Raw genomic sequence first — 15787 nt, forward strand, 5'->3', positions numbered from 1 at the left:
AGAGGGCGCTCCCTTTAATATCATGCCAACATTGCGCAGTGGAGCGCTCATGGCTTAATAAGACTCCACACACCTAAGTGTTGGTCTCTGCCTATGGAGTAACGATATCCCCTCAACCATGAATTTGTTACGCATTTTCCAATTGGTAACTTATACTAGTATTACTTTGCATGGATATTATTCATGTTATCTATACTAATGAAAGATTAATCAGGGGCTGAAGCACTTAGTCCATAAAGGTCAATGTAGGCAACCCCTGCATAATAGGAAACAACAACAGAACAGACCAAGGCAATGTAACCAAACACTCCCGTTACTGATTTCTGACCTCTGAGATCAAGGCTCACAGAACATGTCTCTGTAAACCAGGCTTCAGGAACCAGAAAGAAGGCAAGAATTACAATTTGTTTTACAAGCCGAGAGGTTAAGCTCTATAAGAAGGGAGTAAATTATTGGTTATACAAGTTACCTTTAGTCTTCCATTGTCTGCATGACACATTGGTGCTAGATTTTCAAGCAACAACTTGATTTTGCATTAATAATGGTAAGGATATGGCTGAAATTTAGGATACTACAATATTACATGGAAGAGAAATGTGATTCTTCACAAGTACTCAGCATACCAGTCTGTAACCAAAAGTCTGTACTTTACATAATTAATGAGAACATTAACACTGGCTGGTGAGTATGGACAGGTGTTACTGGGTACATATCTGCTCTTACGTCTGCATTTAGTCATTACAGCTGATCAATAGAAGAGATCTGTATAGCAGATGTTAAAAAAAGCCTTTATTAAATCAGAATTCCTTAGCAGGGTGTTTATTAAAGAGGTTGCCCGGCTGAAACACTGAGATGGGAAAACTCCTTTAAAGAGTTTTTGAAAATCCGATTTTATCTATTTATTTTTTTAACTTTTTGTATGCTTATTGCTCAGTTGCAACTGTAACATAGCTGTAGCTAAACTGCTATAGAAATACTAGATCCTTACTTTTAAGGTGGACTTCGTCACCACCACTCTGAGCATGTATATATATATATATATATATATATATATATATATATATATATATATATATATATATATATATATACACACACATATATATATATATATACACACACACACACACACACACACCATTTAAAAGTGGATTATTGAAAAACTGCCTGCTCAGGGGATAATTGTATAAAGATGTCAGAGGAACCGCACACTGGATAACTATAGAGAATATGGGTGCTAGCAGTCAGAGAGTCCTGCGACTCGTACACAATGTAAACAAATGCACACCGTATATAGGTGAAAGGGTGAAACAAATTTTATTTGTAGTACATTAATTATTGGTACATTAGCGCCATGGATTGATTTGACAAGCATAAAGAGAGTACTAGATCAATAAATGGACATATAACGTTTCGGTCATTTTCGACCTTCATCAGATCAGATCTAGTATACGAAAAGCAGAGTACGCAGCAGGGTCATGGCGTGCTGGGGGGTAGAGCCAGAGGGGTTTAAATGTATCAGGATGGCGAGCGGAGCCAGTGAGAGCATGACTCAGTTAAAAAGTCTACTTTCATGATGCGGATTTAATTGCCAAATTAGTATTTCTATTCCAAAAGGAACAGATTCCCAGCTATGGAGAGCGCTGTTTCGGCCTATTGGGCCTCCTCAGCATACCGCAGGGATACTGATACAGAGTGCGCTGTTCTCCTAATTACATCCTGGAGAATAGATTTGCATATTTTTTACCCAGAATCCCTAGCGGAGCAGGAATGACTTGTAAGTCTCCGTACACCTATGTAGGCACACACTCTCCCTGATGTGTACGATTATCCCCTGACCCTGGTCTATAGTCTCTCACTCTGCCAAGTCAGTATCCCTGCGCTATGCTGAGGTGGCCCAATAAGCCGAAACAGCGCTGTCCATAGCTGGGAATCTGTTCCTTTTGGGACAGAAATACTGATTTGGCAATTAAATCCTCATCATGAAAGTACACTTTTTAACTGAGTCATGCATGATGGTAAGGATGCTGCCCTCTAGAGGGTGGCATACAGAGTGCACTGTTCTCCTAATTACATCCTGGAGAGTAGATTTGCATATTTTTTGCTCAACCCCTGTGATATAAAGGTAATACATGGTGATGCTCCAAATAAATACTTTCCCCAACATGACCACATTACCTAGGGTTACAAATGGTACTGCATATCAAAACAGTAAAGAGATGTTCACAACAAGTTATGTTGCTAATGTATTCCTTCATATGCATATAAAGGAGCACTCCTTTAAAATGTCACTCCAGGTACAATAGTGTTGTCAGTCGATGCAGTCAAACGCTTCATCGGCTGATAACTTTTGTTTTTATCTGTTGGGGAAGTGATCAATTGGTTATGTTGTACTTTACACTTCCACCTCCTGCTTCTTCCTCAATTTACGGTATAAAAATATCTGGAAAAGTTTCCTATACTGAAATGATGCAAGAAAATCTAGAAAATATCACATGCAGAGAGCCATCAAGAAGACAACCAACAAAGTAGTTAAAGGGGTTGTCCGTTATAAAATGATACTTCTATACTAAGTTAAATGCCCTCCCCTGCCTACTTTCTAACTTATTTACTTTACAAAAAATCTATAATTTACCTAGATCACTTGGGCGGGCAAATTTTCCGATTTTCTGCTGATGTTCCATTGCCCTGTTTCCAGAAACAGAACGTCACCAATATTAACTCACCACCCCCACCCCATCATACTTGTCTTCCTATCTGCATCTTATGAGCACAGAACATTACTTCCTTCTGTGGGGCCAGCTGCTACTCTTCTAGATGTCTGCCCGCACCTGCGCAATAGAGCCAGCTACAATGCAATGCTGGCACTCCGGGTCTATTGCACAAGCGCTGGTAGATGTCAAGAAGAGGAGGAGCCAGTACCACAGGAGAAAGTGATCTCCCGTGCCCAGAAGATCCAGACAGGAAGACATGTAAGAATGATGCAGTGGGAGGGGCTGTTAGTTGGGAAGGGGTAGTAGAGGATGGGCTAGCTAGGGAAACAGGGAGGGAGTGTGAGGAAATGAAAGAGGGAGGGGGAGTCATCTTTGAATACAGCGCAATGCATCATGGTAGTTGTGGGAAAACAGGAAGCTACACATGTAAACATGCAGAAAACATCAGGAGTTCCCAGAGAAACCCAGAAATTGCTCAAAACACTGTTAAAGGTATTTTTGCACCTATTAACCTATTCATAGCACTAACTGACCTTTTTTTAAAAAAAATATTTTTTTTTGCCCGGAAAACCCCTTTAAAACAATGACAAAATGTGTCACAAACCCTACAGTACACACAAATTGGCTGAAAATCTGCTACCAGGGAGCATAAAATCACATTACCTTCCTTCATTAACCAACTCTATGAAAGCAAGTCCAGCATTCTTCTGAATAGAGTTCTGCCATTCCTGCAGGAAAAAAAAAAAAAAAGCATAAGATATTAATATGTCTGTTTGAAAGCAATGGCGTTTTCTACTTATCATTGAAAAATATGCTAAACGGCAAACTGTTGTATTCTGCATTTTCTCAAGTTCGAAGTCAATGTCACATGAATTTTGTTAAGAAGGAAGTTTGGCCATTTTGGTTCTCCCCTTGAAGAACTCTCCATACACAATATATTAAACAGCCACCATGCGGTCATTCATTCCACCATGGGTTGTTCGTGAATAAAAGGAACTGAAGGAATAAAGGGGGCCAAACCGGAAGTCAATTAAAAAAAAAAAAAAAAAAAAAACAACTAACAAACATAACTGATTCCATGTGGCTTGGACAAAGTGACAAATGATGGGCCACATTCAGTTAAACACGCCATAGACATGCAGGCTAAAATGTGATATTTTCTTCGACTGTTCTATCATGTACATGGGGTAGATTTAGAAGTATTGTCCTAGACCAAAAAGAGAGCTGGTCCGAAAATAAAATCCATATATACAACTAGTAATGACAATGGTATTTCATGATTTTAATATTCCATGACGCACCAAATACCTTCTGGAACAATTGCATATCAATGTAATATACAAAGCGTGTAATAGCCTTGGTTATCCATGTCCCAGAGGCACAGGGCAGAAACACTATAAAAGCCTCAGTCATACCATTAATGCAACCATGTAACTGTGAAACACATTTCAACACTTAAGATAGGAAGAACTGCAGATCAGATTCAGCCATGTCAATATTCTCCATTGTGCCTAATTGATAAACATTTCCTGCAGTACCTTATCCTGGGCTTCTACCTTAAAGATCCTGCACAAACACTTAAGAGATAAATAGGGAACACAGAGGATGTACAACACAGTATATTCATGAAAGTGCAACAAATAACATCTTCCTTCTGATATCAGTAAATGGTTGTCTTGACCAGTCTACAATAGATTGATTTACTCACTAAAAGCAAACACACACATTCTAAACTATATAAAGTCCTATGAAAAAGTTTGGGCACCCCTATTAATCTTAATCATTTTTAGTTCTAAATATTTTGGTGTTTGCAGCAGCCATTTCAGTTTGATATATCTAATAACTTAATAACTGATGGACACAGTAATATTTCAGGATTGAAATGAGGTTTATTGTACTAACAGAAAATGTGCAATATGCATTAAACCAAAATTTGACCGGTGCAAAAGTATGGGCACCTCAACAGAAAAGTGACATTAATATTTAGTAGATCCTCCTTTTGCAAAGATAACAGCCTCTAGTCGCTTCCTGTAGCTTTTAATCAGTTCCTGGATCCTGGATAAAGGTATTTTGGACAAACAATTCAAGTTCAGTTAAGTTAGATGGTCGCCGAGCATGGACAGCCCGCTTCAAATCATCCCACAGATGTTCAATGATATTCAGGTCTGGGGACTGGGATGGCCATTCCAGAACATTGTAATTGTTCCTCTGCATGAATGCCTGAGTTGATTTGGAGCAGTGTTTTGGATCATTGTCTTGCTGAAATATCCATCCCCGGCGTAACTTCAACTTCGTCACTGATTCTTGAACATTATTCTCAAGAATCTGCTGATACTGAGTGGAATCCATGCGACCCTCAACTTTAACAAGATTCCCGGTGCCGGCATTGGCCACACAGCCCCAAAGCATGATGGAACCTCCACCAAATTTTACAGTGGGTAGCAAGTGTTTTTCTTGGAATGCTGTTTCTTTTTGGATGCCATGCATAACGCCTTTTTTTTATAACCAAACAACTCAATCTTTGTTTCCAAAATGAAGTTGGCTTCTCCAAATGTGCTTTTGCATACCTCAGGCAACTCTATTTGTGGCGTACGTGCAGAAACGGCTTCTTTCTCATCACTCTCCCATACAGCTTCTCCTTGTGCAAAGTGCGCTGTATTGCTGACTGATGCACAGTGACACCATCTGCAGCAAGATGATGCTGCAGCTCTTTGGAGGTGGTCTGTGGATTGTCCTTGACTCTTCTCACCATTCTTCTTCTCTGCCTTTCTGATATTTTTCTTGGCCTGCCACTTCTGGGCTTAACAAGAACTGTCCCTGTGGTCTTCCATTTCCTTACTATGTTCCTCACAGTGGAAACTGACAGGTTAAATCTCTGAGACAACGTTTTATATCCTTCCCCTGAACAACTATGTTGAACAATCTTTGTTTTCAGATCATTTGAGAGCGGGCTGTCCATGTTCGGCGACCATCTAACTTAACTGAACTTGAATTGTTTTGTAGAAAGAAATGGTCCAAAATACCTTCATCCAGGATCCAGGAACTGATTAAAAGCTACAGGAAGCAACTAGAGGCTGTTATCTTTGCAAAAGGAGGATGTACTAAATAGTAATGTCACTTTTCTGTTGAGGTGCCCATACTTTTGCACCGGTCAAATTTTGGTTTAATGCATATTGCGCATTTTCTGTTAGTACAATAAACCTCATTTCAATCCTGAAATATTACTGTGTCCATCAGTTATTAGATATATCAAACTGAAATGGCTGTTGCAAACACCAAAATATTTAGAACTAAAAATGATTAAGATTAATAGGGGTGCCCAAACTTTTTCATAGGACTGTATAATTTATACATACACATATCTATTATTTCTATATAGATATATATCTATATTTCTTACAAATTCCAAATACAAGGCAGCACCAAAAGATAACCTGACTGCTGCTGGTGTGCATATCCTAAAGATCCGGCATATGATCCCAGGTAAGTAATGCAAAAAACATAGACAGCACTCCAACATTAGGAATCAAATGGGTGAACATTTGCTTCCATCTCCCACCTTAAAATTGCAAGTCTTAGATTATTATTACAGAGGATTGACATTACCTCCACAGAAATGAAAGGGACATTCAAGGCAAGACTACTGCACTATCTTTAAGGGGTTATCCACATTTTCAAAACTGATGGCCACCAATTCTAGATTGGAAGAAGTTCAACTGTGAAGGTTCAAACAAATCAGTTGTTTCCCTGGCCATTCAGTTCCCATTGTTTACATGCTGGGTGTTGCCCCAATCAGCATTTATGGGACATCAGTGCAGTGCCCACAACCGCTCCTATGAAGAATATGGTGAATGTGCAGGACATTGTGTAAACATTGCCGGGTGCTTCACGCCTGGGAAACACCCGATCTACAGCTGGACTCCCACCAATCCAAAATTGATTGTCTATCTGAAAAGAGGATCTGTCACCAAGTAGAAAATTATTTCATTCTTGCCATTCCCCTGATCAATTTGGTGTTTCTCTTTAGAATCTGTCCATCCATTCAATAGATATTGCCCCTGTAAGATTATCTGTAAAATAGATCTGACTCTCCAAGTGGGCAGGAAAGTTTTATTTTCTCATAGATAAACAAGTTTCCCGCCCACATGGAGAATCAGAGCTAGTATACATATAATCTTCCAGGGACCATATCCAGTGGCGTAACTAGGAATTGTGGGGCCCCAAGGCAAACATTTGACATGGGCCACCTGCCCAGAGTATAATCATCGGCGCCCCAGGAGAGGATACAAACATAAACACTGTTACTTACCTCTCCTGGGCTCCAGTGTACTGCCTGCTGATGTCGGCCATCTTCAATGATGGAAGAGATGTCACGATGCATAAGGACGTTGGCCCGGCCCATGTGATGTATGGGACATCACCAAGTAGGCCTGAAGCTTTCCAGAGCCCAGGATAGGTAAGTAACAGTGTTTTTTTATGTTCCTTCACCTCCCTGAGCCCTCCGATCATTATATTTGGAGGTCTTCCGCTGGGCCCCCTAATGTCCCGGGCCCTGTCGCAGCCGTTACTACTGCTACCCCGGTAGGTATGCCCCTGACCATATCTCTTGAATTGATAAACAGATTTTAAAAAAAACAAATATACCAAATTGATCAGGGGAACGGCAAGTATGAAGTCATGTATTTTATTTAACATTTGCTGTGTGGTGACAAATCCTAATTAAAGTTATTTTTCAGGCTTAATAAATGATGCCCTATCCTTAGGATAAGTCATCAACTGAAGATCCGCTGAGGTGCGACTCCAAGAAGCCCCACTGATTAGTTCATTGAAGAGACCACAGCATTCAGGTGAATACTACCACCTCGGCACAGAAACATGTATTTGTATAGCGACTGATGGTATCACAGCTTAGCCCATTTCCTTGAATGGGACTCAACTGCAAATAAGCCATGTGACCAATGAACATAACATCACATGGTCTGTGAAGCAGAAGTGACACTCTGAGCTCAGCTGCTGCTTCACAACATTAAAGGCACCAGTTCAATGATACCCACTTGTTCAAAACGGATGGCCTAACAACTTAAGTGCCTAGTGCAGGTATACTTTTATTAGCACATTTTGGCTACTCTATTGAGCCCTATACCCTGCTTCTCAATGGATACAGGCTTGTATGTGTGTGTAATAAAGACAAAATAAGGAAGGGGGGGGGGCAGAACGGGGTCAATTCTACATTTTATAATGCATGATAACTATGCAATGCATATTACGGTTTAAAGTTTTCTTTTGCGGTCGCATGAAAGAGGGGATTTTCTTCTTTTATATGACACCAAAGAAGCAGTTTTACTTATATTATTTCACTAGTTGAAAACCCCACACCAGAAGTACCGTACATTTCTATCTGCTATAATGCCAGAGATGTAATGGGTTAAGGCGAGCCTCTGCTCCCTCATTTTCTCTTCATTACATAGACAAGCATATTACACCATATGCACTGAAAAGCTACAAACAGCTTTCAATACAGAAGCAAGGGAAAGAATTAAGAAATGCAGAATTTCACAGAGAGGAGAAAAAAAAAATGTTAATACAGTATATTACAAAATGTACTGAAATAAATACTGCCAGAAAATCAAAAGTTTTTCGAAAGTTTAGTTTTACGCTTTAATAACATGTCTGATTTCATTGAGAAAAACCACTACATATGTTTGTGAGCGGTATCTGGTAATACAGTGCAGCTCCACTAAAGTAAATGGGACTGAGCTGCAATTCTACATATAACCAGGGCAAAGATGCAAAGCTAGAAGAAAGAAGCCCAGTGGATCAGTTTGTGCCCAATGTGTTCCTTTAAAGTCAATGATCAACTATACTAACAACTAGTATAATACGGCAACAACTAGCATTTAAAAATAAGAGGCAAATAGAAAGACAGTGATGAGCATTGTTCAAAACGACCACACTCTGTAGTTACAACTATGTTTGCACAAAAAAGCATGAAAATTAAAACAAGCGGTGTTACCAGTGAAACACTAAAAGGAAAGGAACAGTCACATGCTTTATACAACACACATGCTTAATACAGTGCATTTAGTGTTCAGTAAGTACATTACAAAATGGTAATCCCATATAAAGGTTTTTAAAGGTTGCTACAAGCCTCTAGAATCTGTACATTTGACTCAATACCATAGATGATGACTTATGCGCCTGAACTACAGGATATTACACAGTAAGTTTTGGCAAGCTTGTATTAAATAACCAAAAAAGGAAACACTGGCATATAAAAACCTAGGAAATCACTGATAAAGGAAAATCCAGCACGGCCGTAGTCCAAAATATAAAACTTTTTTTCTTTATTCGCTACTCCACATAAAAGTGATATTTACACGCATGTCAAAAAATACTGCGTCAGACCGACACATTTCGGAAAACTTCCTTCTTCAAAGTCTGACTTTGAAGAAGGAAGGTTTCCGAAGCGCGCCGGTCTGCCGCAGTATTTTTTGACATGCGTGTAAATATCGCTTTTATGTGGAGTTGCGAATGAAGAAAAAGTTTTATATTTTGGACTACGGCCGTGCTAGATTCTCCTTTATCTGTGATGTCATCATTTTTCTCCGAGTCGAGGGAGGTGTATATCCGGGCAGAGCCAAAGTCTAATATTGAAGTGAGAAGTGAAATAAAGAGACTAATCTGCAAGCGAGCTAAGTATCATTTCCTCTTTCCCCATATTTCCTAGAAGTATATAAAAACCTAACCCGTTTTAAATTAAGTAGCTCAAAGTATGGTGAAGTCAAGAAACCCAGGTCTTTTATGCAGTATTGATCATTTCCTCTTCTGCACGATTGACTATTGTTCCTTGACTTGTAAATTGATTGTCTATATCTGAAAATCATCCACCTTTTTGTCATACAATCAAAGTGAAATGCAAGCCCTCAGTTAATGAAACCCCCTGAGAAAACCAGAAACCGCACCCAAAATAATGCTGGTTACCTCCTCATCAGAAAAACATGTTATTGATTTGGACATACCTATGACTCTTACACCTTATTAACATTATTCACTTTTTTTTTTATTCTTCTTCCAAATATTATATGGGTCTGTATCATGTGTTCAGGGCGTTTCTGACAGTTAGCCAGAGACGTCCTTCTTCACAGTACAGCCTATCGTGCTGTGCTGTGAGAGCCGGGAGGAACTCCCCCTCCCTCTGCTCACAGTACTCGTCCATAGACGAGCATTATCAGGGAGGGAGGGGGAAGTTTCTCCCGGCTCTCACAGCACAGCGCGATTGGCTGTGCTGTGAAGAAGGATGTCTCTGGCTAACTGTCAGAAACGCCCTTCTGACCATAGAAGAGCTACGGTACCGGGACCGTAAGCTCTTCACACCGGGCACAGATCGGAAAAGCAGACAGTGCGCTGAACTCAGCGCACTGTCAGCTTTCCGGCAGTATATAGAACTGCCTATGGGCAAAATGGTGAAAGGTCCTCTCTAAAGTCATTTTAGCAGGGAGGGGAAGCAGGAAAATGGACTTAAAATTGGAGAAAGCAGCATTTCTCTCTGATGGGGAAAGGACCAAGTATACAGTATTATAATAACCTGTATATGTTTATGCCAAGTTTGTTGAAACAATAATACATATTTAAAAGAATATCTAAAATTCAACTTATTCCATTTTAAAACTCACCTAGACATGATCAACACTACAGTACCCCTTTTCATATATTCTATAAAAAGAAATATATCATAGAGGTGGGTACCCTATTAGTACAGACCTGCAAACTAATAATTCCTTCCACTCTGCAGGACCTGGACCATCCATGAATTACACAGCTGGCCACTCATTTGAACAGCTGAAACGTAATACGAAAATTTTACGGTTATAGGTATCTGCCATTGAGAGGATACAAAGTACAGGCCTCACGAGTCATATGTCAGATATTCCATGTGCATGACAACCCCCCAAAACATTCCCATCATTTGTCATATTCAGTTCATTGACATAAATATATGAAAGAAACACACACACACACACACCACAACACAACACAACCTCTTAGTAAGTAAGGACTGATCGTGCGATAATTTTCCATCTATTTTTAATGTAAATTATCTTTAATCTGTAATATTAATCAACTTTATCCAGAATATTAAAAAAAAGTTACCAAATCTTTAATTTATTATCTAAATATAAGGGAAACATGGAGATGAAATGAGCCCTTCATCAGAGAAGGGTGAGCCATGTTATGGTAATATACAAGTACTTAAAACAAAACTATCAAGAACATTTCAACAGTGTTTGCCTTCAATGTCAGCACTCTCTCAGCACCACTCCAGAGAAGCTTTGGTGAACAAAGCAATGTAACGCAAACAACCATACTTACCAGACATTATCTCAGCTGCTCTGTCAAATACAAGCTGTTTTTACCCCCCTTCTCTATCTAACATCTTAACACCTCTAGAGGGTAATTTAATCTGCTCCAAAGTGGCAGATCACACTGCAACCAGAGGGCGATATCCATTTAAATCAATGGAAGTACTCAGCCAAAACATAATAGGATCAGCGGTTTGAGAACCCATTAGATTGTCTTTTCAGTCCACAGAAAGAGGGCAAGGGATAACCATATACTGCTTCTTATATAATCTTCTCACGCTTTAATTATTATTATGTTAAAAATGTAACAATTGCTTTCAAGGAACCCTTAATGAAGGTTTCACAAAGCAGAATATTTACATAATAATTGTAATAATAATAATAATGATACGACTACACATTGTGTTTTTACTTGTGTAAATGCATAAAGTTTTGAAAACCACAAAAAAAAAAAATACGTTTTTATAGCATGCTTTTTCTGTGTCTTCAAACTATGGAATACACTATCCCTGGTCTTACAGCAAGTATGGTACTACAACATTTTTACCATAATTTTTCAGTTGCATTGTTAACCATAACCAAGGACCACGTCTGAGTTACATAAAACACCATCATCATGTGATCCCTCTACGTGTATACACACTGCCGTATTCCAATGTATGCAAAGTGTACAAGGAAAAAAGAATGCTCTTCTGTACAAGTATTGAATTAAAAGTATCTAGAGGGAAACCAAGCCTCACATAAATGTGGACAGTACAAAGTTACTTCTAACAGCAATACCAGTTTGCTACCACCAAGAAAAAAAAAAAATCCTGAAAAACCATGAACGTTGATAGACACCAACACTGATTACTCTAAGGGAACACTGACATAGTGCAGTTGGAGTACAACTGGACTAAAAATGCATACAATTTAGATTTTTTTTTGTTGCAGATTCTTCATTTTCAGATAAAAACACATTTCTTTTAAAAAACACGCAAAAAAAAAAAAAAAATCACGAAAGATACTAAAACCTGAACATGTCTGCTTAATTCTAGAGTTCCAAAATACAGAATTTTATTTTGGAATGTTTCATTTCATTCTTCCATGTACATTCACATGTTACATATGGAGACATTTTTGGTAAACAGATCACTAGTTATTTTGTCTATTGGGTTTCATCATGCACACACAGCTGAAATATTATTTTTCATAATCTAGATTCTCCATTAGAACATTTTTAGGAATGGTTTGCCTTGTCTAAGCACAGAAGATAAGCTGCCATGAGTCTGCTGGTAATTGTATAACTAAATGATCATGTTAACACAGTAAAATGTAACCAAATGTGTGACACAGAAGGTCATCAGAAAATGTACTCTAAGGGGAATATTCTTTCATGTGACCTGTTCAAGTTCTTCTAATCAATACTATAGAATGGCTTCAAAAGGGGGTGATAAAAGTTGCTTTAAACCCACCAGCTACAAGCCACGAACAGATGATCATCATTAGGGTTTTGTTACAATCCTGTACAGAGAAGCTGTATAAAATGTATCCTATTAGTACATGGTCAGTCTGTTTGACAACTGCAGACTCGAAGACAAATGGCAGCTGCTGCCCTTTGAGGTCTGAAGTCAGGTCTGCGGGGAATTACAAGCCCAAGCGGTTAAAAAAAATAAAATATTGCTTGTTCATGCCACACTGATCCAAGGAAAATGGCAATGCTGCCATAAGAAAATCATCACTAAGGATCAGTTGCAACAAAAAGTATATATAAGATATAAACAATTATGAGGCACATACGCTATATACAGTGAGTGTGTGTGTATATAATATAATATATATATATGTGTGTGTGTGTGTATATATATATATATATATATATATATATATATATATATATATATATATATATATATATATATATATATATATACACACCGTATTTTACGGACTATAAGGCGCACTGGACTATAAGCCGCATTGCCCATGAGCGCCTTATAGTCCGTCTCGGTTCATATATAAGGCGCACCGGACTATAAGCCGCAGTCCGGTGCGCATTATATCTTATTGAAAGCGGCGGCAGGCAGACTTTGCCAGCGGCCGCTTAACCCCCCCGCGTGCCAGCCGCTTCTATTGGAAGCGCTCGGCAGGCGAGGAGGGGCTCTATCAGCAAAATCATGCTGCTGATAGAGCCCCTCCCCCCCCCCGTTTTAAAATAAAAGCCTGAAACAGAATGTCAAACTTACCGAGCGGTGTAGGGTGGGCGGGCATTCAGGCCTCCTCTTCCTCCGATGTTCCGTCCTCCTCCGGCGCTCGCAAGCTGATAATGGCCAGGGCACATGCGCAGTAGAAGCATTATGATATTGCGCATGCGCCCCGGCCATTATCAGCGAGCGCCGGAGGAGAAGGACGGAACATCGGAGGCAGAGGAGGCCTGAAGAGTGGATAAGAGCCGAGTGGAGTAGGAGGTCTTTGGAGGATCTGATGTTACGTGTGGGCAGGTAGCGGGAGATTAGGTCAGAGCTATATGGAGGGGACAGGTTGTGGATGGCTTTGTATGTCAGCGCTACTAGCAAACACTATTCGCTGCGTAACTGGTAGCCAGTGAAGGGATTAGCAGAGGGGAGCGGCAGATGAAGAACGGGGGAAGATGTGTATTAAGCAGCATAGTTTAAGGTGGACTGGATGGGGGTGAGAGTATTCGCTGGAAGGCTGTTACAGTAATTAGGATTTTATATCGTATATATTATGCAGCATATAAAATATCCTAATCTCGATTGTGTTTTCAACCAGAGATCTCTCTGAAAAGACTTTAGATGGCAACCTTGGCTGGGATCTCCTCTTTCAGGTGACACCAAAAGCAAGTTTACACGTTTTATAATGTTCAAGATATAACTGTTTGAAGTAACCTCCCCTACTCTCATTTTCTTTACATCTCAGAAAGCCCCATACGCCAAGCCACACTCCATACACAGTAACATTCAGTGAAAGGCAGCAACAGCCTCTCAAAAAATGCAGGATTTCACAGAAATGATCCAACATTTGTTTAAGTAAATTACAAAATTTACTGATAATACCAACAGAAAATCATAAGTTGTCTAAAAGTTTAGTTGCGTTATAAGTTTTTCCACAAGGGGGATAAAAAAAAAAAAAAACCACAGCACAGTCAATTTCTTAACTAGCTCTCTTCACATACGGTATGTGTTGTTCATTCCCACTGTTCCAGTCCTCTTTGTCACAAGATCAGTCTCATGACTGACACCACATCAGAAACCTGACAGACCCCTTTGACGATAACGGGGTCTTAGCAGGTTTAAGTCATGATGCCCATCACTTTTCCAAATAAGCCATTATATAGAATCTGTAACAGAGACATTTTAGGCCAGGTCCTCATAGGATGCAGTTGGATATAGGGCAACTTGCTGCAAAAATAACAGCAGCAACCCCACAGCACATATTTAGCTGCAGTGTGGGTTGACATCCCACAGTATGGCAATCCCACCGCCCCCTCCATATAAAAAGAAAAAAGCCTATCCAATTTGGTCAAGTTTTGCTATGGGAGGTATTCAGAGAGAAATCTATGCTGAGAATTGACAGCAGAGTCATCCTGAAATTTCCCCAATGTGGGACTATTAAAGGATTATCTTATCTTATCCTACATTGTACCAGCCCAACCAAACCTTCAACACAGATGAGAACACAGCCTAAATATAAAGTATAAATATAAATCAGCTTTTTTTTTTGCTTTTTTTGTTTTTCTGTATAGCCACCAATAGTGACAATAAGCCTGCTGGCAGTAAGACTACAGCTTACAACACAGGTCCCTTTATCCAGCGCAAGGGTAACACAACCCATATTAACAATGCTTAACTCAGTGTTTAATATGACAGCTCAGTGTTTCCAGATTTCAGAAGAAAAGACTGCTGTAGAATATTTATGACTGTAACAAATCCTTGAAGAGTTATATAAAATTCATTAGTTTTTCCTTAATCAATTCTTGGATCAACATGCACATTAGCTTGTCACAGCCTAATGCAAAAAAAAGCAATTACAACTCCATACTTTATGTAAAAAGATGACAGAAGGAATCTATGTTAAACCAGTCAGCGCAGAATGAAAATGCAAAACAAACAGATTAAGGATGATTTATTTGATATTTTTCTGTGTGGAAGTTAATTACAAGTAACTTAAATTCTTTATTATTATACAGCATGTAATGGATGCAGCGTTGTAGTGTACAGACTTTGAAGGAGGTGCACCGAAACAGCAACCAACACAGGCAATGAGCATGTACAAGAGACGCGTCACTCTTATACTGCCATTACCGCGCCTCCAAATCAGGGCTGTGCAGTCTGGCTCAGGATCGCTTTTGGGCAGAGTTGGGATTTGATAAAAAAAAAAAAAAAAAAAAAAGGAGCTTTTCTACTTCTGTATCACCAAGCTGGTCATTTGGTAGTTTGGGCTTACTAGCACAGTAAGGCCACATTTACATTTCAGGACCTGTGCTATACAGATCTAGAATACACTTGTCCATACAAATATTGTGGCTTCTATTGAACCTTCACATGGTGAAAAAAAAAATAATAAAGCTGAACAAGTTATTATACAGTCTAATGCTGTTTACCTGTGGCCATACAAATAGACCTACAAGCCTGTTCTCAACCATAACTGTTCTGTGCAAAGACAGCCTTACCAGCATTTGTACTGGACAGAGAATATCCAGCAGTGAATTTG

At 39.3% G+C, this 15787-nt stretch overlaps 1 protein-coding gene across 2 annotated transcripts in view; it reads right to left on the reverse strand.

The window, feature by feature from the left end:
• Positions 1-15787, reverse strand: part of LRBA (LPS responsive beige-like anchor protein) — a 426487-nt gene that overhangs the window by 279161 nt on the left and 131539 nt on the right. For both annotated transcript variants that reach the window (XM_075287867.1, XM_075287860.1), the window contains exon 34: positions 3378-3442. In XM_075287867.1, the coding sequence (XP_075143968.1) occupies positions 3378-3442 (65 nt within the window). The remainder of the gene's footprint in view (positions 1-3377; positions 3443-15787) is intronic.

Source organism: Leptodactylus fuscus, chromosome 1 (genome assembly GCF_031893055.1).
Source record: "Leptodactylus fuscus isolate aLepFus1 chromosome 1, aLepFus1.hap2, whole genome shotgun sequence".
NCBI lineage: Eukaryota > Metazoa > Chordata > Amphibia > Anura > Leptodactylidae > Leptodactylus > Leptodactylus fuscus.